The 26,637-nt window shown below is 39.0% G+C and overlaps 1 protein-coding gene across 2 annotated transcripts in view; it reads right to left on the bottom strand.

Moving 5' to 3' along the window:
• The window catches only part of LOC132391648 (heat shock 70 kDa protein 4L-like), a 60,678-nt gene that overhangs the window by 26,177 nt on the left and 7,864 nt on the right, over nucleotides 1-26,637 (bottom strand). The window contains exons 4-10 of one of the 2 annotated variants that reach the window (XM_059965105.1): nucleotides 21,894-22,016; nucleotides 15,274-15,373; nucleotides 11,053-11,186; nucleotides 5,379-5,623; nucleotides 3,890-3,966; nucleotides 1,973-2,124; nucleotides 29-135 (exon numbers count right to left, since the gene is read on the bottom strand). In XM_059965105.1, the coding sequence (XP_059821088.1) occupies nucleotides 29-135; nucleotides 1,973-2,124; nucleotides 3,890-3,966; nucleotides 5,379-5,623; nucleotides 11,053-11,186; nucleotides 15,274-15,373; nucleotides 21,894-22,016 (938 nt within the window). Of the gene's footprint in view, nucleotides 1-28; nucleotides 136-1,972; nucleotides 2,125-3,889; nucleotides 3,967-5,378; nucleotides 5,624-11,052; nucleotides 11,187-15,273; nucleotides 15,374-21,580; nucleotides 21,819-21,893; nucleotides 22,017-26,637 lie in introns of those variants that run through there. The other variant, XM_059965106.1, reaches the window with a different exon arrangement.

Genomic DNA, 26,637 nt, shown 5'->3' with positions numbered 1-26,637 from the left:
CTTCTAGCATTTTTTTAAGAATACTGACCCAAGTCCTTCTTCAGTTGTAGATTTCCACTTCAAAGTGATTGGAAAAGGAACTATGTCTGTGATGGAAAATTCACGCACTTTAAATGCTGGTGAAAGAATTGCACACTGGATGGAATAGGAGGAAAAAAAACACCCATGATATTGTAGCATAATTTTTAATACAGTTATTAGTAAAAGTTTTAAAAATAATTGCCAAAAATTGACTATATGACACTACCAATGCAGTTAGTCTAAAAATTCAACTGCATTAAATAAAAATAACTAATTTTTCATCTTCCTGGAGTGAAACCTGTTGAGTGATATTCTGAAAATATCACTTTTCCTATTGGATTACTTTGCACCTTGTGAGGGAAATTTAGAGCAATTTGTGCACTTCTAGAACAGTTTTTTTTTACTAACCAGAGTTGTGCAATACCATTACTTATCTTCAATCCTTCTGGGCATCCCCACCCACTAGGGTCCCTGATTATGCATTTATCTGATTTATGGTTCTCAACTCTAGGCATCATCATTTATCATAATGCAAATATTGGTATAACTAACATATTTTATACTGCTGCAACATGACTTCTGGACTTCATATTCAATGCTTTTACTGACAAATGCATCATTCTACAACCTGTGTTGCTACTTTCAAGGAGCTATGAATTTGCATCCCAAGATTCCAAAATGTCCTGCAATTTACTGGCATAAGCTCATTGGCCTATAGCCCACTCTTTTGGCTTGTGAAAATTGCCCTTCTTAAAAAATCTTTGAGACCAGCCTGTGGTTAGAAGGGCACAAAAAGCTCTCTGAAGGCTCCAGCAATTTGCTCCCTTGCCTATCTCAACAATCTAGGCTAGATACCATCAGGACAAAGGGATTTCTACTCCTTAAAATTCAAGAGCCCTAACACCACTTTCTTGTTATCAAGGAGCGTTAGAGTAGCAGCATAATCCTCCCCGATGAATAAAGATGCAGAGTACTCATTTAGTACTTCCTCTACTTCTTATTGCTTCAGCATAAATTCCCCTTTTGTTATTAACAGTTCTCACTGACTTGCTACACTGATTTAACTCCCGCCCCCAAGGAGAACTAGCAAACCCCACCACCCCACCCCTGTGTGGATATTGGGACCTCACCAATTTAGGTACAACCAATCCTTCTTGTAGATCACCTGTCTTGAAAGAGTCTAATGATCCATGAACCTGAATACTTCCCTTCTGTATCAGCTCTTAAACCACTCATTTTACTTCTTGCCTTATGAGCATGTGACAAAGGAAATATTCCCAAGATTACTACAGAGTAACTGCAGTGCATTTTTGCAGATGCACACTGCAGTGTGTGTTGTTAGAAGAGGGACCAGTGTAGTGGATGGAATACCATTTGAAAGGGTTATTGAGTGTTGTTTGGACCACACCCATCCTCACAAGGCTGAACATGCAGCCCTGGTAGGAAATGCCTTAAAAAGTATGAGAAGTTTTTGCACCACTTATTACAAACCACCACCAGTACAAAGTGTTCATGCAATTCTTCCAGTAAATATGTTCAAACCACAAAACAAAGCATTTAACACACAAAATGCTGGAGGAACTCAGCATCTATAGGGAAAAAAGGTCACTTGACATTTTGGGCTGAGACCCTTCATCAGGACTGCAGTTGGTTACTCTGTAGTAATCTTGGGAGTATTTCCATGACGCAAGATAGGCTTTTTGCAGAAAAATCCTGTGCAGTATTTCCCTACACTTCCCTATAGTCTAGAAATTTTTTTCTCTAAGGCAGTGTATTCTAAGTAATAATATACTGACAACTGGCAAAACTTCAGTTGAGTAATACACGACAATAAGAATTATATGCAACTCAGAAAGGAAAAGTCAAAAGTGATATAATAACCAAATACCTAGGTAATATTTTCTGGAGACAAAAAGAAAGACCATTTTAATTTACATGGGAAGAAATTTACCTGCAGTGCACATCCTCGTGCTACGGCTTCATCAGCATTGAGGGTTGTGCTCACATCTTTGTGAAAGAACTTTGCAATTCTCTCCTTCACAGCTGGAATTCTTGTCGCTCCACCCAAAATTTCAACAGAATAGATATCTTCTAGCTGCAATTCTACAATTTAAATGCATCAGTTACTACTAAACAAAAATGATTGTATTTCTGAATTCCAGCATCATACACTTAACAAATGTTCTTCATGGATAAAACATGGATTTTTATTATTCTCCAACATGCTTCAAAAGTAATTTCATACAGACTCAAGATTCAACAGGCTAATACAACCAATTAAAATTTACAAAATCTGCATCTATTTTTACTTCAAGCTGCTCTTCTCTGATTAGGAGTCTCACATCAAATGCTTTTCTATCTGCTCTTTCATTACTCACTTGCCCATTCTGCCAGCCTATGAACATCTTATTGTAGACAATTACTAATACCACAACTCAAATTTCCTCAATAAAATCACTTTTAAGTGTCAATAATAAATCCAGGTCAATTATTGCTTAATAATAATTACTAACTTCTATAAGCATTTCAATAAGAAGCACAGCCTCAATTTTACTAAAATAAACTTTGATCAGTTGCATTCGTCACTTCTTTTGCTCCAGCCCATCAGACCAAGTTTACACTTAAAATTCTGTCTGGTCACTTGTGTCTTATGCACAAATCCTGTTTTATTAACTATAGTTTTAATGAAAACCAGGAGAGAAATGTTATTAATTTTCTGCTAATAAATTTTACTCTCCTTCAAATCTCATTATCACTCCCCTTGGGAGGGTTGAGAGCAGGTGGCGGGCAAAAAAAACTGATGACAACTGTTCGATTTCTAAACACGCTTGCCCCTCACGCCCGCGTCTGTATCCATCTGTCTGTGCATGCACCTCTGTGTCTGTACATGTGCGTGTAGGGGAAGAAGAGTGGACAAAGAACTAGCAAGTGATTGGTGAACACAGTCACCAATGGAGGGAGGGGGAGAGTGGGAGCTAGGCTAGGATGTGTCAGGTGGAAACGACAAAGGGCAACAGATTAAAGGAATAGCACCTCATATTCCACCTTGGAAGCATGAATGCTGGAATATAATTTTTCCAACTTCTGGTAACCGCTCCACTCTGCCCACTCCATCTTTTTCTATCTTATTCCACTGACACCATCACCCACTCTCTTCCCTGCCCCACTCCCTCAGTCTGCCCATCGCTCATACATTCCTCCCTCCAGTACCCCCTCACCTCCTTCCCTTTAATCCACGATCCATTGTCCTCTGATTACTTTTTCCTTAGCTCTGTGCTACTTCTACACATTATCTCCTAGCTTCTTACTCAATTCCTCCTCTCCCATTTGTCTATGAATATACATTTCCCTCCACATTTGTTGCCAGATCCACAATGTTTCTTTTGGACTCACTACCAGCTTTGTCCCTACCTTGCACTTTGGTAATTAACAATTAATCACATTGTTCCTGAGCCTGGTATCAAACCCAGTGTTCGAGGTTTCTAGGAAATGTGTGCAGCTCTATTCCTACCTCTAACACGGCCTGATCCTGCCCATCTCATTAATTAACAAAACTCCATGCCAGTTTTTTTTTCAATATACTTTGACTTCAACTTTAACTATCATCCTTTTTCTTGACCTTTAAACTTATCATCCAAGTTATCATTGTACTTGCCTTAACGTAACACCAACTTCTATTCACTTGTTGCCCATAAATTCTTACAATTCTTGGTTAACAATTTATTTGAAAATTCTTCTCTAGTTATATGATCCAACTTGGCTTACCCCCTCCAACTTCATTCCTCCTCTAAATCTACAATCCTTAGTTTTATGTAAAGAGCAGCACAGATATCCAAGTTAGCAGAAATTAATCAATGAATCAACTTACTGGCTTGTTCAATTATGCTTTTTAAGGGGGCCTCCACTCTGTTCAAAAGTGAGGCGCAGAGTTCTTCAAACTGTGCTCTAGAAAGGAAAGATAATTATTTTCAAATATGTCATTGTTTCCAAATGGTTTTCAAAAAGAAACAATATTTTTAATTGAGTGAATATAGGGTAAGAGATGATTAACTTCATAAACAATATTAAGCAACTTATGCTGTTATCTTGTTTCAGTTTTACAAATAAAAATATGATTCAGCTACTCTAATTGCAAAGTGTTAAACAGTATCACCAGCTTTACACAATTTCATTCATGTTAATTTTGGCAGAGCACACTTAAAAATCTAGTTAGATATCACATCTTTATCCAATATGACAATCTTAAATAAGTATATGGTAGAAATTTATTAGGACCTTGCTACAGCAATCCATGCTATCTGATCTTTCACAGGAGATCTGGCCTTTTGAAACTTAACTGAAAGACTACGTTTTGTTTTCCACTTTAAAATCCAGATATTGCTTCTTTTTCAACCACTGCAGTCATTCGGGTGAGTAGGGAATTCTAGTGTTTAAACCTAGCAACATATCCAAGTTAGGATGCTATATGAACTTGAACATGCAGGTGCTAGTATTTCCATGCATCTGCAATTTGTCCATCCTGATTGTTGTAGGTTTGCAATGCCGATTTTATGAATTTATTGATAATGGAAAGCTAGCACATCTAGATTGGTGGTTGGGGATGGAGTCAAAATGCTAGCACACAATATTCCATTACTTGCCAGATATTCCTTACAAATGGTATAATGGCTTTAACTGAAAGTGGGAGGTGATGGGGACTTTTCTTCATAGATTTACAGCCTTGATGCACTAGTAGTTAAACATTTACTTGGCTAGTCCAGTTAAGATTCTGGCCAATAGCAACCCCTAGGATATCAATTGTTGCAGATATGTTTATGCCACAGAATGTCAAAGAGGTGGTTATACTACTTTACTGAAAGACACCATTTGGTGTTGTGCTGTTTTCAATTACCAGTTTATCCCCATATTTTGTCTTGGTCTTGCTTCACACAGGCACAGACCGCAATTTTATTAATAGCAATGCAATTCGACATTGAGCAATTAGCAGCAACTTTTTCACTTCAGCTTATGATAGAGACCATGATTCAGTAGTAAGGTGATGGTTGAACCTAGGACACCGTTTGGAGGAACTCCTGCAGCAATATTCCAGACCTGAAATGATGAATCAACAATCACCTTCCCTTGTGTAATCCAAGATTGTTGGTTTCCAATTATTTGTTTTACCAAGGCTCCTTGATGCCACAATCAATTAAATAGTGCCTCGATGTCAAAGGATGTCATTCATAGTTATGACGGCACTTCTAAATATTTTAAATCACATTACAAACCATCTTCCAGATTGTTTGCGCTCTTTCCTTTAATTCAGCCAAATTGAAAATCTGAATTTAGAATGAAAGACTACAACAAAATGTATCTACCTGTTCATTTTTCCAGAAACATCAATATCATTCATGAAGCACTCTATGTTCAATGGAAGATCAGAGGCATTTGCACTCATTAGCTTCTTCAATTTCTCACACTCCTGGTGTAGTCGAAGTAAAGCTCTAACATTAGCCTTTACATCTAGCTTGTACTTCGTCTTAAATTCTTCACAAAAGTAATCTACCAAGGTTTCATCAAAGTTTCTTCCACCCAAGTAGGGATCAAATGCAGTTCCCAAGACCTGCAAATGTTGGGATGGGATATCAGAAGTTAGTGGACAGTAAAATACATTCTACATTTTTGAATAAAGAAAACTAGTTACATAATATTCAACTAATTTATTTTACTGACATGTCCTAATATCATAAATTGCATAAATAATGCACTTAAAAAGGTTTAACCAGATATTGCTTTACAACTTATTTTGAAACAGCAATGAGGAAAAAGGGCTCAATCAGTACAAGGACTTGGGTGCAATAATTCTGGATAACCACAATAATAATTTAACCTAAAGCATCACTACCAAATTTATCCCATATTCTTCTAATAAAGTTACTGTAACCAAAAAAAAACAAGCTCAATCATTGATCTAATAGTTGTTGAAAAAGTTGTAGAAAAACAAAAGGCAATCTTCAAAAAGGTAACTTTCAAAAAACATGCAATTTTAGTGTATTTTAAGGGTTGCCCTAGATATTCAGTTTGCTGGAAATTTTAAATACACCCTATCCTTGTTATATGCGTCTTCAGACAATGTGGATTCACAGTTATGCGAGGAACTTATTTAGACAATAGACAATAGGTGCAGAAGTAGACCATTCGGCCCCTCGAGTCTGCACCGCCATTCTGAGATCATGGCTGATCATTCACTATCAATACCCAGTCCCTGCCTTGTCCCCATATCCCTTGATTCCCCTATCCATCAGATATCTATCCAGCTCCTTCTTGAAAGCATCCAGAGAATTGGCCTTCACCGCCTTCCGAGGCAGTGCATTCCACACCTCCACAACTCTCTGGGAGAAGAAGCTCTTCCTCAACTGTTTTAAATAACTGACCTCTTATTCTCAATCCATGCCCTCTGGTACTGATTTCTACCAACATCTCCTTATATGCGTCCAAAACTCAGAGTTATGCGAGGAATACTGCTTTTCCGCCAATACAAGTCACGTGAGCACACCTCACAGTCTCACCGTTGGGATAAGAAACACTGCTTTCACGCCAATACAAGTCAGGTGCGTGCGACTCACAATCTCACTCCTGCCAGTCTCGCACTTTTGGCAAGGTGTGGATGTGTGATCTTGCGCTCTTAAGACTTTTGTTGGTTTTACCTATGATGCAGTGATTTCGTGCTTGAAATACTTAACTATGCCTCCTAAGCGTCCGATGTCATGCCCTGGGCCATCAGCTGAGTGGCAGAGAACCGCTTTAACACTTGGAAAAAAAAAGTTGGAAATTATAAACAGTGCAGCATCAGGTGAAGGTAACACAGCTCTGGGACGTTACTGCCGGGAACAGAATCTTGCCTTTAAAGTTCTTTCGTTGCTTGATAATGCACCAGCCCATCTTAAACATTTGGACAGCATTCATCCTAACGTAACAGTGCATTTCCTGCTGCCTAACACAACATCGCTGATTCAATCACTTGTCCAAGGTGTGATCCACATTCAAGGTGTGTTCTTTTTTTTGAAAACAGGCAAGCTGTCTCTCAGATGCTGCAAGCAACAGACAATTTTGAAAATCCTGGGAGTCTACCAATGATGAGGGAATGGTGGAAGTCGTAACGCCTGGCACAAACGGCGATGGACACAGACCCAATTGTAGAGCGGAGTCAGCATTTCAGTCGTTCCCTGCTGTCAACCCTTCTTCCCTACAAGCAAATTTATGCTGAATAACAAAATGCTGCCAAGCAAACAACCCTCAGCATTTTCTTCAAACCGGTGACATCTCCTGCAGCCGGCAGTTCTAAAGAGTCCTCAGAGTCTTCCTTCACACCCCTTACTGTGTTTGATATGATCCTGACAACCACAACCATCCACCTTATCATGTAAAGCTGCCCAACACCACAACAACCATTCATCTCCTGGAGCAAACACACCTGCCACTGTTGGTCAGTACTGTACACCCTAGAATGTTAACTTTCTGATTATTACATTGAATATTACCTTAAATTGATGAAATATAATACAAATGTTGCCTTGTGGTACTGCTTTTGTGTCATATTGGTATGAAAATATGAATAAATTACAGATAAAACATATTTTAAAAGCCCTCTGGAACGCATCCCTATTTTCTCCATTTAAATAATTATTCACATTATGCGTCGACTGCGAGGAACGTATCCCCTGGGTAGTTGAGCAATTACCTGAATGACAATACCTTGCACAAATGACTTACACTTAATTTAAACCTCTGCTCCAGAACTGCTCAATTTGATTGGATTGATGCTGTGTCACAGTCACGATGAAAACCCAAAAATTGAACCAATCTGGGTTGAGTTAGCTAGTTTTGCTCAGAAGAATAGACTAAGAGTTTAGCCCCCCAGGTAGGGAATGAAAGAAATAGGAACCAAAATGCTAAAATGATGCCAACTCAATTGTACTAAGATGGTCAAGTGATACTCAAGTCACATTTTAAGCATTAATAATTGCCCACAGTGTAATATTCCAGAAATGCCTTTAAGTGGAGGAGAAAAATCAACATTGCCCTAAACAAAATATCACTGTAATGCTTCATTGTGATTTGAATCTATAAATTATTCTTCAAACCACATCATGTTAAATACATGAAGAAACTTTCAGATTAATTTATAGTAGTGGTCGCCAAACTGTCGATCGCGATGGACTGGTGGATCTTTGAGACTTTCCCAGTAGATCCTGGAAAAAAAATTTAAAAAATGCACAAATACTGTTGAGAGATTGTTTCCAGGTTGCGGGATTTTAGTTCCGTTCTTTCTGCCCAGTGCGCAAGTGTGTAGCTCCCCCGCCACACTCTACACAGTGTACTTCAGTGGTCCGCAACCACTGGGCTGTGAGGAATCAATATGATTTGTTGAACTTGAACCCACGCGAGGTCATCTGTCGCCTAAACACAGTGATACTCTTGCGCCAGGGATCACTGGTTGGCCTCGGATAACTGGCCGCCTGACACGTCCAACAGAAAGTGCCGTTGCTACTGGCCAGGAGCGCAGACAGATGGGCGCCGCCTGTAAACCCGTATAAGGGGTTTCTTCTTTTATGTTACTGCTAAAGCTAATAAAATGGCTTCTTTGTTATGTTAAAAATAAAAATGCTTCTTTGTTATGGTAACTGCAGAGAAAGTGCTTCTCTCTCCCAGTTTATCACAGTCTGATAACAAGAATTGTATTAATTTGCTAACCAATTGTGATAGATGTTATTCTGTTTTGTGTGTCTGTAAGCTATTGTTTCGTGGGCTTTTAGGGAAGAAGGCGATGGGGAGAGGGGGAGAGGGGGAGGGGGGAGAGGGGGAGGGAGAGAACGTCATGTTGTAAGCTGTGCAACGGAGCAGACACTGAGCAGGAGTCCGAGGCCCAGGGTCTTCTGCAAGAAAAGGAGACAAGGACAGATTTGTGTGGAGCGTCTGGTCGACCACCGTTGTTGGACCAAGGCAGCGGGTCAAGGAGGTTGGAGGGGATCGAAATGTGGCAAGAAGACTTTGTTAACTGAGCTCCAATGGTTGTGCATGAAGTGGTTGAACTTTGGTCTATAAACTGTAATAATTTAATGGCATGTGGTGTACTGTTATTTGGCGTGGTGGGGACATCACACAACATCCACACAAGCTGGTTACCCAGTTTAGCTGCTCCCCCTAGACGGAAGTGAGCTGAGCGAGCCTGAGGCTTACCAGGGGGCTACACCTGTTTAGCACACTGAGTGCTTGTGGGGAACCCGGTGCTAAAATATCCGTAGACGACTTAATTCCGGCTCAGGGTTCTGTCAGTAGCAGAGCAACTGCTTTGCTGCGATCTATGGAAACAAACTTTTGTTGGCCGATAGATCCTACAAAGGGGGGGGGGGGGGGGGCTGATGCATCTCGTTGGCACTCCCCGCTCAGTCGGTCTCTCTCCGGACTGTGACTGCCATGGCCCCGGCACAGGGACCTCTGGCCTTGACCTTGTCCTCCCACCCCACCTGTGACCAGCCACACCTGGCCAAGGCGTCTGGTGGTGGGCGGGTGGGTGAGAGGCTGTCTAATGAGGCAATGGTACTCTGGTACCTTGAGTCCAAGCACCCTGCACTTAAAGACGAACCCGTTGAGATTTTTCAGCGGAAAAAATGTGAGGACACGGGACAGAAGCTAAGTGCTGAGAGCCACGAAAACTAAATTGTAGAATAGACTGGACATAAGGAACCTGCTTCGAGTATTGCTGTATTCCGGTTATGTTTAACACCCCACCCCCTGCTGGCCGGTCCGCAAGAATACTGTCAATATTAAAATGGTCCACGGTGCAAAAAAAAGGGTGGTGACCCCCAACGGACACACATTATTTCTACCTCTGGGTTGTGGGGTTTTACTTCTGGTCTTTTCTGCCCCGGTGCACATGTGTGACTAATTGATTTAGTAGGGTCGATCTTGCCTTTCGCCAAGGCTGTTAAAAAGGTTGGTGACCACTAATTTATAGGTACTTGGGCTAAATAAACCATTGTTGAATAATTAATAAATTGTACTCAAAAGGGGAAAAAAAACAGGTCTGTGGCGACCCACTTTCTGCGCAAGCGAACCGGCTCACAAATAGGCAGCGCACGGGAAGAGACTTTGGTAATGCACCTCTGATGTCATTTCCGCCCGGAGAGGGCGGGTGCTAGGGATTAAATGCCAGCACCGCGAAGTTTGAATAAACGAGTCTCGAAATGACTTGCCGACTGCGTGTCATTATTTCAGCGCTGTGTGTAGCAGTGCTACAATTATTCAATTGGAATAATGCATCATTGAATTATTTTTTTCTTCAAAGTTTGATCATGTTTTAATAAAAGTACACAATCTTCTCTCTTTTTTTTTAAAAAGGACATTCAGCTCATCACCACCAGTTTTCAGATACTCAAGGTCTACAACATTATGGTAGAATGCAACGCTATATGCAAGATTAGTTATCAAGGTTGTGCATTCCACTTCCTTTAAAAACTCCAGTTGTGTTTCACTGTTCTTTTCCAGTCCATTTAGCGTACTTGTTTCACATAACTTCATCACATATTTCCCCTTTTTCCTCTGTTGATACACAATTTCCTGTTTGAATATGCATTGTCATTCCTGTTAGTTAGCAATCATGGGAGTAAGGACATCTGCTGAAATGATCATGAAAATCAATTTTAAATTTTGCCCAACTGGCTTTTTACTATAAGGCGGTTTTTGAATGTAGCTAGCAAATTTTCTGTTAGAATAGTACACAGAAATTCATTTGGAAGAATAATTTTACACAATAATAGACAAATGAAGTTTACCAAGACTGGAGTTCCACATACCTAATGGATAGACCTGAACAAGATGCTATTTGCCTATCACAAAAGCATTGCCTTATAAATGTGCCAATGAACCACAATTAATTGATTTATAGTAGTTACCAGGTATTTGTTCCAACTTTATTGTTTTAACAAATAAAAAACATTCAATTAGAATTAATCTACTGCAATTGTTATAAACCAAATTTACTCTACTAACCTTAAGTTTTCCCTTGTTAAATGCACAGATTGAAGCCTGGTAAGATGAATGACCCATATCTACAAAGACCACATTCCTTGGTTTTTCTTCTGGAGTTGGTAAATCTTGTTTGTAAATACCATATGCAAGAGCAACTAGGAGAAAAATTTAAAAAGTAGTTGAGAAAACAGCAGCTACTCCAACACATGAAGTTGAATTTGTGTATTTGTCAAATTTACAGTTAAACTTCTGATGTGAAACTGTCACTGAGCATTAGCTCATCAAAATTCAGATTGCCACAATCCTGTATTCATCTATACTTAACGTATATTTAACAGGAATTACTCAAAGGTTGAGCAAAAGTTGTCAACATATAGGATTACCAATGCTGCAATTTCTATGCAAACTTGTTCAAAGAACAAGTACAGTGAATGTTGCAACAAATTAAATGAACAGAGAAATCAGAAAAGACCATGCATAGCCTTACTTAGAAGTGTCACAGACATAAGTAATGTAGTATATTTGAGATCTGCCCGAGTTTAAAAATCAATGACCGACTTTAATAGAAAAAACTCCTCCCCTCCACTTAAAATACAGATGTTACTGACAAACAGTGCAGTTTTTCTGCTGTAGATATTCCCAATGGCAACTGCTTAGAATTCTACACAAGATCAAATGCTTTCATTTTTCTTCTTATGCCCGAGCTAACCATTACAGCAAGTCTGGGTAGTAGTGTCAAGCATGCGTATGTATATGTAGTGATGTTGAGCTGCTTGCCCTAATCCTGATGGTATGCTAAATCAGCAGGGTGTGCTCCAATCCAAACTAAACTCAGATGTTAACTGAAGTACACGCTGAGATACGTGTGGTTAGGACCTACGGGGCTTGTTCAGAGTGGCTATACTCATGTGAAATGATGGCAAGTTTGCCTAGAAAAGTTCTTGCAATTCAGCTTTTTTCCTTCAACAGGAGGATGATAAGTAACTACAGCACTCTGGGAAAATTTAAACTTTTGTTTGATCTGCAAGAAGCCAACTTAATGCCAAAACAAAAAATACGATCCATGTTTTCTTAAGGGAAACAAACAATTTATGATTTGCATTACTACAATTTGCCCAGGTTGTTCACCTCCAAATAGTTGATTTAGATCAAAGGAATTTGGTGCTAGCCATAAATGCCCTTCAACAATGAATAGAAATTAGAGTAGGTGGTCATTTGGCTGCCCAAGCCTATTCTGCTATTAATTGGCAGACCTCAACTTCACATACCTGACTTTGCAATAGCTTTTCAACTCCATACCTATAAAGAAGCTACTGACCCATTTTAAAATATTGAAAGAGCAGTAATTTCAACGGCTTTCTAGAGTGAAAAAGTTGTCTCACGCCTTGAATTCTACATTGTCCCACAACAGGAAATATGTTCTCTGAATTTTCCCATCAAGATCACTGGATGTTTAAATTATCCCCTTTTCTTCACTAAACTCCAGTGGCTACAAACCTAGACATTCCTTCATAAGATAACCTACTGAATTCAGCTACTAGTCAAGTAAACTTTTTAAAAATCCTTCATTATGCAAGGAGACTAATCCACAGTACCACAGATGAGATCTTATCAATGCCCCATAAAACAGAAGGAAGCCTGTCTCCCTGTATTTAATTTACCACAAAATAAACACCATAAAATAATACATTATGGGAACAGGCACGATGTGACACAATGGTTGTACTAAGAATGATGCCATATTAAACTCATCCCACTTGCCTGCAGATGGTCCATATGTCACCATCCATACATATTCATGTGCCTATCTAAAAGCATTTTGATTGTCACCATCTGTTTTCTACTACCATCCCTGACAGCGTGCTCTGGCATTTCCACTAAGTGGAAGGGAACTTGCCCAGCACAATTCTGTTAAACTTTCCTCCTCTGGCCTTAAAGTTGAGCTCTCTACTTTTCTAGCCTGGGATAAAGATTCTGGGCATCTACCTTTCTTTTTCACCTTTACTCTTCTATTCTTGTCCAGTTTCTTTCTACTTTCCATCCAGTTTGGATAAGAGTTTAACACAGTATTTCTTGTATCATCCTTGTAAATTTATTGTGCAACTTGTCTCCCAACCTCTACTTTTTAATAACAAAATTCAACAGGATCTGTAACAGTCAAATCAAGCAAGTCAGCATGCACAACAGGTCTGATAAATGTCTGCTGAAGGAACTCAGCCTGAAACATCAACTGTACTCTTTACTATAGATGCTGTCTGGCCTGTAGCATGTTGAGTGTTGCTTGGATTTCCAGCATCTGCAGATTGTCTCATTTCTGACAAACGTAGCTTGCTCCACATCTTGTGCTTCAATTTTAAACTACAATTTTTAACCTGCTTCCCTAAATTTGATGAAACACTAAATATTCCCTTAGGTCCCTTTGTTCAAAGCTACTTAGAAATCTTCCTACCAAAATCATGCATCTCATTAACCTAATATGAAATTAATTTGCCAATTAGCTGCCCAAATCCATATTTGTTAACATATTTAATAATTTGTCTTTCATAACTTTATACTATAATTGGGGGTTCTCTGTAAATCATTAAATTACTATGTGAACAGTGAGATGGTAATGAATGAAACATTTCCTCATCATCCTCTAGTCACATAGCCCCTAACTATTCAGGACATGCTTTTCTCCTCATACTCAAACCCACAAATAGATTTTCCTGGACAGATCACTTCAGCCAAATAAATAGGTTTCTAATTTCTTTTTTTTTACCTTGACTCTTCTAGTCTTGTCCAGTTTCTTTCTACTTTGATCCATGGCCTCTGTGGACTTGAAAAGTTTCCTGTACTCAACTTGCACATTTTCAATATGATGTCACCCCACACAAGGATGGCCCAAAGAACCTTTTCACTGAGGGCACAACTCATCTCCCTCCAGCCCCATTTTCCCATATGAGTGGAGTTAAAGTTGTTCAACATGAGAACAAGATGTGAGCTGTCATAGGTCCAAGCCAATTCCTTCCTTCAGTCTTCATTATTCTCCATATAGTTTTGTTGCCAGTTCTGAAGACAGTATTCCATACCACAGATTCAGGTTTTTACTTAACAATAGCTAATAGAAGCTCAATTTCTTTCATTTTTTTTCTCTCAGACCTCTCCAAAGGATTGATTTTCCAATTCTCAATATCCACCCCTCCAGCCTCCACATTCAACGGACCATGCTCTCTAATTTGTCAACTACAATGAGATGGCACCTTGAGACACATTTTTCACACTTCCATTCTTTAAGGACTGCTCTCTTGTTGACTCAATTCATTCTTCCATCTCAACTTTCAACAACTTCCCTTCTTAGAAAAGTCATGAGTCCCAGAAGATGCAACACATGATATTTTACCTTTTGCCTTTCTCTCACAAGACCCAGCCTTTGAGGTGAAACCATAATTCATCTGCACCTCTTCTGTTTTATATTAAGTATTCATGATCCATTTTGCTTTTGGAGAAATCTAATTGATAAGGCAACCACTTTGCAAAAATCCATTATGCAAGAGCAATTCATCATTCAGCTGAGTTTCTTTTCATTAACATCAAACCCTCTCCAAACTATACTTTTACCTCTTAACACTATCCTAACAAGGCTCAGTTAAGCTTTGGCTGGCATATATGTAAAACGATTTCAGGAAATGAATTAAGTTCAAATAAACAGCCTTTACAATTTGCTTTGCAGTGTGTGTCAGATCTAGTCAGCTCTGATGCAGTTCTTTCCAGAGACACTGACGGACCTACCAGTGATTTTGAGACTTCCTGCAAACTGCACTATTTTCTCTTTTAACTCCTTTTTAGGCCTTCTTCAGACAGATCAACTGCAATTAACAAGCCTTCATGCTTTCACAGCTGCCATCCAGGATCTCAGCCCTGTCACTTTATTTTCTTTATCCTCAGTTAAAATGGTTTACACTAATCTGAAACCTTTCAGAGAGTAATTAAGTTTTAAGCTTTCAGCAGTTCGAACCAAGTAGAAATAATATTGACTAATCCAAATCTGCACTTGGTGTTTTGGTACTTCTAACCAATATCTTCACAGGCATTTATATTCAGTTATTACTGTGCACTTACCCTCCTAAAGCTGTAGTACTTTGGCTTCTGTCACTTGGACAATATGATGAACTTTTACCATCACAATACATCACTAAGAAAGATGAAGTTTACCTACACTTATCTCAGCCACAGGCCAAGATACAGTGCCTCTTCTTTTACCTGCAGTAGTGTCGTTCATCAGTCGCAGACAATTAAGCCCTGCAATCTTAGCAGCAGAAATCATGGATCTTCTCTCTACATCACTGAAAAAACTAGGGACCTGTCAATAGATTCAGAAAATCTCAAATTTTAATACTTTTTTTTACATAAATGTGATACACATATATATCTGCCAGGATCCAACAATAACATTCAATGTGATATCTCACAACAGTACCATTTGATTGCAAGTAAAATTTTGCAAATAAAAATCTTCAACAAATCTTATTCCCATGTTTTTCAGCAATTTAATAAAAAACATTTTGTAGTCATTTCAGAATATGAATAACTTGTTTCTAACTTTAAAAAAGTTAATTTGTTCACAGTATTTACCATTTAGTGCCAGGAAACAAGTAGTTATTGGCTGGGGTAGAAGGAACATTGGTAGAAGAAATATTGAGGTTTGCATCTTACAAAATGCATATCAAATTACTTTAATGTTAATCTACAATTTGTATTACACAATAGCTCACCATTAATCTCCCCTAATAAGAAAATGCTGAATTAACTCAATGCAGTTGCAGATGACATTGTTCTTGACAAGTTGCTGAACAATGAAAGCCCACAAGACCTATAGTGTCTGCAAGTAGTAGTGCAAAAGTTCTTTTGAATTAAAATTTCCCTTTTCATAATATTTTCTAAAACCAGTCTAACCCACTCAAAGCCATTGCATTTTCACCTTTATTATACATTTTCTTTCTTGAAGCTTAAATGTAATTAAGACAAAATATTTCTCAAGATCTTGAATGGCTTACTACCAACTCATTATAAGCAATTATGCAGTAAAATGTTTAGAGCTGCAAAGGTAGAGATAAAAATCCAACATATTGTGGCTGCCATGAATGTGTCTCATTCTACTAAATTTTGGCATACTTATGTTCTCAAGTGAATAAATAAATAAATGGGAAAAAATATTACAACTTGAGGTACCAACTTGGCCAGATAAAGTACTAAGAACTTGAAGCCAACCACATGAGGGCATGGGTTTCAATTTGAATTTCTCGTATTTTCTGTAATATTCATTTTTCTTTAGGAAAAGATTTTCTCAAATATACACACTCACTAAGAACTGGATTGTAACTGTTCATTTCACTGTAGATTATACAGCTGTTAGTTAAATGATAACAGGAAATAAAATTGGATAATATTGACGCCAGGCATAGTGCAGCCATTAGCCAATAAGCATTAAGATCAGAAAAATTATGCAATTTATTCTGTCAACATGAGAATGATAAAAGTTAATTATTTTAAGCATCTGACACTAATATTTTACAAGTTTATTAGGCAAACATTGATGTAACATAAACAAATGAATGCCCAGCAATGTTTAGGATATGGACAGCAATAACAAGGGAACATTAGTTACCCTTAATAGCTCTTGGTTGTGATTATGGACTTGGAATTATTGTAATCTCAATGGAAAATGCCCTTTATTACTATTAGGTAAGAAATGTTATCATTTTCAGTAATGATGAGTTTACAACTCAACGTGTTCACTCCAGGATTGTATACGCCATTTAAAAAAAACTGTGATGTTATTCCTCCCCAAGTTGCTGGATGATCCTTTCTGCTGATACAGGTAGAACTAAAGACAAAGTAAATTTAAACAGTTGTAATTTAACCACCTATCTAGGTTTATTAATACTTAATTCAGTATCCAGGTGCAACTCAAAGATACCATTTTACTCTTGACAGATTTAAACTTTAGTTATCAGCACATCATCATGAACAAATAGCTTATCCTATCCTATACTGTTCTATGCTTGTGGACAGCACTACTGATTAGCACGCCAGTTCTTGACTAGCAAACTCCACCCCCCAACCCATTTGTAATAAATGGAAAGGGTTCAAGGAGTCTAGCAGTATCATGAAATAACCAGCTTCAGTTGTTAGTGTGCAGCGCATTTAGCCCAATTAAGATTCTGGTAGATGGATCAAATGTCTGTTACCAAAAGTCAGGGAAATTTTAGGCACTATTGCCAGTTGTGATCATCACACAAGATTGTTACCAGTCTTCCATCATCCCAAATATGAATAGTGTATTGTTCCAGTATTTTAGGCATCACCAACCCATGGGATTCCACCATTACTGTAAATGTCATGGACTACTTAGGATAATATTTGGCTCAGTAGACCATTAATTTCTTAAAAGTAATCTTTACAGCCAAATTTGAAACAAATGCCTTTTAGCTTATTGAAGATCTGATGCCAGCTGAGAAACTGAATGACAATTTACTCTGTCAATGAATGAAGATGGCTAATACAGTAGTACTTGGTTTCATTAGTTTTGTTCCATCTTGAATATTTGTCACCCATAGATTAATTGGTTTGGTAAATAGCATGAAACCTCTCAATTTCCCTTGGTAGCCATGGCTAGATCATTTTTCTTTGTGATTTCCCTTTGCCATTGCCCCTCCCCCAACAAATCTTTAATGGTTTAATTTACTCAATACTTAACGTTTAGCTATTGCTCATTTACTATCATAACTTAATGTTGTTAAATCTACAATAGGTAACTCGCACTTCCTACCTTCAGTTTGTTCTGTTGAGATTTAAGACCCTGAAGTCAAATTAACTAAACCTTTTGTTTATTTTTTCAAAAATCAAATTTATAACAAATGCATGTTACTCATAATTCTGAACTATTGACTATCCCTTTGTCACCACAATAGTCATAAAATATCTTGTCCTGTATGGGACACTCAATTTTCTGATTGAGAAAATCTCAAGTGAACATGCTACCATACTTTTAAGTGTTTTACATGCAGAGCTATATTTTAAGGACTATTTGGTGCTGTTCTAGTTACACTCTCCAGTAACTTAAATTGACCATTTAGCTCGAGAGTAGAAAGTGAAACTAAGCCTGAGTTTAGATACTGTAATGATATCCTGGTTATAGTTCACCACACTCATGAATTTGAGCTTTGAATAAGGGGTGCTCCAGATTTGTCCTAATGGACATGATAATCATGCCACACATACCACATCATGTCTGCTCTGAGATGAGACTAATTTTTAAGAGTTATCATTTGCTAGAGTTAACAGCTTATTCCCCCATCATTTTATGAAAGTGGTATTATTTTATGGAAATGGTATCGGTGAAGTTGTAATGGTGGGAACATGCAATAATTTAATAAGCTAATCCAAAACATAACTATGAAGCATTATGTATCTCCACCATTGGTTGTATCTGCCCTGCCAATCTGAGAGAGCAAACCTCATCAGGCTATTCCTGGTCTTTCAGCTAGCACTTGGCATGGGTTCTGCTAGCGGGCTTCATATTTAATTGGTCACACCAAGACCTAACCAATGTATGGTCACTACTACCAGCAATAGACACCTTGTTTCAGTCAATTTACCCGCCATGTCACTACTGAGAAAGTCATGATCCTTGTATTTGTGTGTTGGGGTGGGGGGGAGAGGAAGAGAAGGGGGCAGAAATGGGAACCCTATGTGAGAGCATCAACAGTTCAGTAGCTTTTGTAATCAGTTATTGTATTAACCCATTAGTTACCAAATTTATTGCATTCCATTTCACAACTTCCACTTAAGATCAGAATCTGCCACAACGATATCTTTGCAGTAAGTCTGCAAGGTGAATGCAACTCTCTAAATGGTTACCATCTCTACAGGGAAAACATTTTGAAAGAATACATTCCAGAACAGAAAAGAGCAGTTCTTGCACGTGTATAGAACCTGTAGAAACAGGAAAATGGAGGAACTATGGAAACTCCATTGTTGGAGACACAGATGGGAATTTCTGGATTCACTGTATGTGGCTTTCCTTTTACCAAACAAAAGGCACCTGGAAAGGGCACAGTTTTCAATAAGAAGGCAAGGCAACACAAGGAGACAAATTAGAGCTAGTCAGTACTTATGACAGAAACAAATTGGAATTTCTGGAGGTATCAGCCTCTTGTATAGTTCTCGTGCATGTTGGAGCAGATTAGTACATAACTAGAATAACCGGGGAGGGAAACAGGGCTTCAGGTTCTTAGAGCCACGACAGTTTTCGGGCAGGAGAGACATACTTATGATAAATAGGTTGAACCTCAAGGACTGGGACTAATCTAAGCAAGTACATGAATGGCCTCTAGTATCTAGTAAGAGGAGGAAAAGGCATGAAGGGAGTGCGAACATTAGGAATGGGCAGTAACAGTGAATAAGTGAGAGCAGAGACCAAGATAGGTATTTAAAGTGTGTGGTTGTAAACAAATGTGGCAAACTGAAGAACAGATAACCGTGTGGTAAATATGGTTTGACTGAATTTCTTTGCTGATGTAAAAGGTTTGAAAAGAATACAGAAGCTGTCAAGCATAATTTTAAAAAGCATTGATAAATGCTTACAGAGAACAGAGCACAGATTGGAGTCAATCTAATAAGGCTCAGTACTAGTATGCATCAGTAAGAAATTGACTTGATGGGGAAGCAGCCAATGGTTACTCACCATGCCTACAGGATCGTAGATTATGTACACAGATTGCTAGTGGTGTTTTTTTTAAATAAATACAGTGGATTCCAGCTAATTGGGCCATTGGTTAATCAGGGTAGCTGCTTATTTGGGACAGCTCTTAAAGGGCAAAAACTAATCAAGAAAATAGCCGAGATTTCCTTTGTTTATTTGGGACACTACAACCGCTTAATGGGGACAGGAGACAGTTGCCAAACATTTTTGTAACTAGTGTCAGACATGTGCACTTGTGTGGCCATTAGACACTACACCATGCTTAAAGAGAACAGTTTTTAAATAGCATCAATTGCATATGTTTGGGTTCAAAAAGCAGGGATTTTTGCCACTAATAGTTGGTGAAAAATGAGCAATAAAACAATTCAAAACTGTTTTTGCTTACTGCTGTTTCAAGTATACAGGCTTGCAGATGCTAGAAACAGCCAAGAGTGAAAATAGGAAGATTTCACTACTTGAATTTGTCTATACTTTCAAATTCTTGAATATTACAATGGAAATAAAAATCGAGGATACAATCACCAATAGCATATGAAGGCAGTCCATTATCTACATCAGGAGTCTGCACTGATTGTTAATTTACAATCAGAAGAACATTATATCCTCTGTTGATAACTATTAAAAACTGAAACTATAAAGAACTAATAGTTTTATTGTACTGCGGTAGAATTGATAGTGTTCTAATTTGTTCTGCATTTCATTTAAATACATAATTTGTTACTCAATTATTGCATTGTAACTTCTTCCATAAAACTTTAGCTTATTGGGACAGCTGCTTAATTGGGACAAAATATACTGGTCCCTATTAACTGGAATCTACTGTGTATATTTTCGTCTTGCTTTGGATCTCAAATGTAAAATTAACTTTCGCATTTTAAAACATGGTGTAAAAAATTTCGAAAAAAGTGATCCTGAATACACTAAGTAAATGAATGGGCAAGTGGCAGATGAAATACAAAAAAAACTTGGTGACAAAGAAAGATAGAGATCAAATGTTAATTGAGTTCCTTTGGTGTGCAGGAAAAGATAGACCGAGACACATGTGCATCAAACTAGGGCATTCCACCAGATTCTGATCACCACACTTAGAAAAGAACATGAAAGTCCAATGAGAAAATCCTAAAAAGCATGTGGAAAATAACTTCTGCAATAGTTCCAAAGATGAAAGATTCAGGATTTATGTTACAGAAACATTAGGTTATTTTCTCTTTGCAGCAAAAGTTAAAAAGCAGTATTAATAAAATTCAATATGATGGTGAGAGAAGGCACAAAGGGAAGTGATTCTTATTATAATTCAAAGAATAAGGGAAAGAACAGAAGTAACGAACAAAAGGTACTTTTCGTAGATAAGGTGTGTCTGAGGGGGGTTCAGGAAACATACCAAAAATAGTCCTGCTATACGTGTTGGACAATTATGGCTTTCAAAGTGCAATCTGAACAGGTATGCAAAGGAAACCACAAATGTATTTAAGGCTTTGGTAACAGTCTAAGCAATGAGATTAAAAAGACTTTCTGAAGGGAAATAGCACATTTACAAATGGGCCACAGGCTCACCCTGCACCATATTCCATTATAACAAAAAAAAAGCCTTATATTAGCTTTATTATTTTTAGAGCAGATAAAAAGGCTACTAGTAACATTTTTTAAAAAAAGTGAAAGGAACCACATCCAATGATTCAGACTTTTACATCTTTGGAGTAGGTCATGATTTGTGATTGATTTACCTGGTTCATATACCAGGGTCATTTGGGAGCACATTTTCATACTTTGACAGGAAATACAAAAAAAATTATTAACCAATACCTTCAAAGAATGAAGACAATACTTGCTGGGAACCCAAAAGTTTTCCACAATTACATACAATGCGCTACAGCAAAGTATTACAGAATTTCTTGAACTTCATCTTGGAATAAAGTCAAAAAGCTTGCCATCTTGAGCAGTTAGATTAAGGTAACTTCTTTACAAAAGGATGTCACCAAGGAAGCTACTTCTGAAGAATTATTCATTTCCATCCAGGGAGATTAATAACATCCTGGCAGTTGACTGGTTTTCAATCTTAGGAACTAAGTCTAGGATAGCTTTGAGATTTTGCTGGCGTTACTTCAATCCAACCTACCGAAATTACACAGTCAGTCACGGGCTTCTTCAGCGCATTTTCTGAAGTCTCTTTGAGTTTAGTCAGTAACGTCCCCATTATTTGTTCAACAGCAAAAACTCGTTCTTCATTCAAGTAATGTACCTGTAAAAAAATGTTACATGCCAAATTATCCAGTTTTAAAATAATAAAGTTGAGAGAGAAGAGAAAATAGGAAAAAAGAGACAATAATTTCATTACATTATTTGTAACTGCCAGTTTAGATCATGCCTGGATGGCACCTGCCAACAATAAAAGAAATATAAAGTTGTTAGCACTGATCACTGTGAGCTTCCCTATTGTTGCTGTCAGATACGGTCAGGTATCTGTTCAACAAGATTCCTGATGGCCAGCAACAATGATCTCAAACAGGCCAAAAAGATAAATACATTGGAGAATTCTCACCAGGCAATATACACACAGTGGCCTCTTTATTAGGTACGTCATGTACCTAATAAAGTGGCCACTGAATGTACGATTGTGGTCCTCTGCTGCTGTTGGCCATCCACTTCAAGGATTCAACTGTTGTGCCTTCAGAGATTCTTTTCTACACACCACTGTTGTAATCCATGGTTATTTGAGTCAGTGTTGTCTTTCTGTCAGCTTGAACCAGTCTGGCCATTCTCCTCTGACTTGTCTTATTAACAAAGGTGCTTTTGCCCACAGAACTGCCATTCACTGGAACATTTGTTTTTTTGACTTGTGCATGAATATCCCAGCAGATCAGTTGTTTCTGAGAAAGTGAAACCACCGTCTGGCACCAACAATCATTCCACAGTCAGTTGCCTAGATTACATTTTTTCCCCATTCTGATGTTTGGTTTGAACAATAACTGAACCTCTTGACCATGTCTGTATGCTTTTATGCATTGAATTGCTGTCTCATGATTGGCTGATTAGATGCCATGAGGTTGGAGGCTACCCAGACGAAACACGAGGTGTTGTTCCGCCAATCTGAGAGTGGCCTCATTGTGGCAGTAGAAGAGGCCACGAACTGACATTGTCAGAATGGGATGCAAAATGAAAATAGGTAGCCACTAGGAAAGCCTGCCTTTTGTGATGGATGGAGCAAATGTGCTTGATGAAGCAGTCTGCCAGTCTATGAAGCAGTCTATGTTGGGTCTCACTGAAGTAGAGAAGGCTACAGCAGGAACACCGGATACAGTAGACAATCCTGACAGAGGCACAGGTGAGTTGTCGCTCCACCAGAAAGGATTGATGGGGTCCAGAGTGGCGGTGAAGGAGGAGGTGTAAGGGTAGATGTAACCTTTGTCCTGTTCGCAGTAATAAGTGCCAGTAGGGGGATCAGTGAGGATTGACAAGCAGATACGAGAGACAGAGCAGTTTCCTGAAGAAAGCAGAGAATGGGTTGCGAGTGGGAGAAAGATGTGTTTAGGGGCAGGATCCCATGGAAGGTGGTGCAAATTATGGAGAACGATGTGTTCGATACAACATGTCAGAAAGAGAATGGAAAGTAGAATATAAATGTATGGTCAATGGGAAAGTCCACCTTTTATGATGGATGGAGCAAAGGAGCTCAAAAAACAGGAGGCCCCCCCCCCCCCAAATCTATGTTAGGTCTCACTGATTTAGAGGAAGACACACCAGGATGCAGACACTTTAGGGACGGTAGGCAAGGACAAGGGAAACTCTGGTTCTTTCATGGCAGGGGTAAGATGTTGTGAGGACAGATGTCTGGGAAATGGAGGAGATGCAGGTAAGAGGAAACATCAATGGTAGTGGAACGGAAAACCTATTCTTGAATGACGACAATGACATCTCAGATGTATTCTGCAAATCTTGAGCAATACATAAAATGGTGGAGGAACTCAACAAGTCAGGTAGCATCTGTAGAAGGTAATAAACAGTTAGGTAGACTATGAAGGGAAGGAGGAGGGCAGCACCTGTGTGAGGAGATGGGTAGGTGAGGGTAAGGTTAAGGTAAGTGAGAGGGTCACCAGAATGGTGAATGGAAAGAGAGAGAATGAAAAGGGACAGAAGTTACCGGAAGGTAGAGATATTGATGTTCATGCCATCAGGTTGAAAGCTATCCAGATGGAATGAGGAGTAGCTCCTTCTACCCAAATATGGCCCCATCATAGCAGTAGAGGCGGCCACGGTTAGATATGTCTGAGTGAGAAAGGGAAGCCAACTGAAATGGATGTCCAACCTGAGATCCTATCTTTTGTAGCAGACGGAGTGAAGATACTTCATTTCAATTCCCTGAAATTGATTACCTCACTTTCACCTCAATGCCCAGACCCTATACTGCTGTGGACCCACATGGGCCCCAGCTATTGTTTTTTTGTCGGCTGCGTGGACCAGTCCATGTTCCAAGCCTGCATTGGTAGGTAATGCTCCTTTATTTCTACACTACTTTTGACAACTATATTGGTGCTGCTTCCTGCACCCATTACGAACTTGCTAATTTTATCAACTTTCACTCTGCCATCAAATGTACTTGGTCCATTTCTGACACTCCTCTCTCTTTCTTAATCTTTTTTCCATCTCAGGAGACAGGCTGTCTGCTGATATCTCTTAGAAACCTACCAATTCTTAATATCTTGACTATACATCTTCCCGCCAGTTATTTTGTAAAAATGCTATTCCCTTTTTCAGTTCCGCCATATTGTCCCATCTCTTCTCAGGTTAAGGCTTTCCATTCTAGAACACAGAAAACCTACAGCACAATACAGGCCCTTCGGCCTACAAAGTTGTGCCAAACACATCCTTACTATAGAAATTACCTACAGCCCTCTATTTTAAGCTCCATATACCCATTCAGGAGTCTCTTAAAAAGACCCGATCATACCTGCTTCCATCACCATTGCCGGCACCCCATTCCGCACACTCACCACTCTCTGCGTAAAAAAAAACTTACCCCCGGCATCTCTTCTGTACCTAATTCCAAGCACCTTAAAACTGTGCCCTCTCGTGTTAGCCATTTCAACCCTGGGAGAAAGCCTCTGACTATCAACACAATCAATGCCTCTCATTATCTTATACATCTCTGTCAGGTTACCTCTCATCCTCCATCACTCCAAGGAGAAAAGGCTTGAGTTCACTCAACCTATTCTCACAGGCATGCTTCCCAATCCAGGTAACATCCTTGTAAATCTCCTCTGCACCCTTTCTATGGTTTCCACATCCTTCCTGTAGTGAGGCGACCAGAACTGAGCACAGTACTCCAAAGGGGTCTGACCAGGGTCCTATATAGCTGCAACATTACAACTCTGCTCCTAAACTCAATCCCACAACTGATGAAGGCCAATGCACTGTATGCCTTCTTAACCAGAGTCAACCTGTGTAGCTGAGTGTCCTATGGAGTCTGACACCAAGATCCCTCTGTTCCTCCACACTGCCAAATCTTACCATTAATTCTATATTCTGCCATCATATTTGACCTACCAAAATGAACCACCTCACACTTATGAGTTGAACTCCATCTGCCACTTCTCTGCCCAGTTTTGCATCCTATCAATGTTCTGCTGTAACCTCTGACAGCCTTCCACACTATCCACAACACCTTTGTGTCATCAGTAAATTTACTAAATTGCCCCTCCACTTCCTCATCTAGGTCATTTATAAAAATCATTAAGAATAAGAGACCCAGAACAGATCTCATGCCCCTTCTTGAAAAAGGGAACAACACCCGCAACCCTCCAATCTTCCGCAATCTCTTCCCTCGTCTCCCACGGTAGCCTGGGGTACACCTCATCCAGTCCCGGTGGCTCATCCAACTTGATGATTTCCCAAAGCTCCAGCACATCCTCTTTCTTAATATCTATATGCTCAAGCCTTTCAGTCCACTGTAAGTCATCCCTACAATTGCCAAGATCCCTTTCCATAGTGAATACTGAAGCAAAGTATTCATTAAGTACCTCTGCCATCTTCTCTAGTTTCATACACACTTTTCCACTGTCACTCTTGATTGGTCCTATTCTCTCACATCTTATCCTCTTACTCTTCACATATTTGTAGAATGTTTTGGGGTTTTCCTTAATCTTGTCTACTAAGGCCTCATGGCCGCTTCTGACTCTAATTTCATTCTTAAGCTCCTTCCTGATCTTCAAGATCTCTATCATTACCTAGTCTTTTTGAACCTTTCATAAGCTTTTTCCTTCTCTTCTTGACTAGATTTACAACAGCCTTTGTACACCACGGTTCCTGTACCCTACCATCCTTTCCCTTTCTCATTGGAATGTACCTAGCAGAACTCCATGCAAATATCCCCTGAACATTTCCCTAAGAACATCTGTTCCCAGTTTATGCTTCCAAATTCCTGCCCGAGAACCTCATATTTCACCTTACTCCAGTTAAATGCTTTCTCAACTCTGTTCCTATCCCTCTCCAATGCTATAGAACAGACAAGAAAAATCTTTTTTCAAAGAACAGGATTTCCTTTCTACCATTTTCAATGCTGTCTTCACCCTAGGGATGCTGTTCTCCTTTGTCTTTACCTACCATTTCAAGAGTCTCTGCAGCCAGAATATCCATTCTTTGTAACCTAAGCCATCTGCAACATGATCCTACAGCTAAACACATCTTTCACTCCTTCTGCTCTCAAAAGGGATTGCTCTCTACCCGACTTCCTTGCTCACTCATCTCCCCCTTCACCCATGGATCTCCCTCCTGGCACTTAGCTCTGCGCTCTGCAAGTATTACCAGTTCAACACCCGCCCTTGCAGCTCTGGCCTTCACATTATTCAGGACTCTATACAGTCCTT

Source organism: Hypanus sabinus, chromosome 3 (genome assembly GCF_030144855.1).
Source record: "Hypanus sabinus isolate sHypSab1 chromosome 3, sHypSab1.hap1, whole genome shotgun sequence".
Lineage (NCBI taxonomy): Eukaryota > Metazoa > Chordata > Chondrichthyes > Myliobatiformes > Dasyatidae > Hypanus > Hypanus sabinus.
The sequence above is the reverse complement of the archived record's forward strand: the minus strand, read 5'-3'. Positions and strand labels throughout refer to the sequence as shown.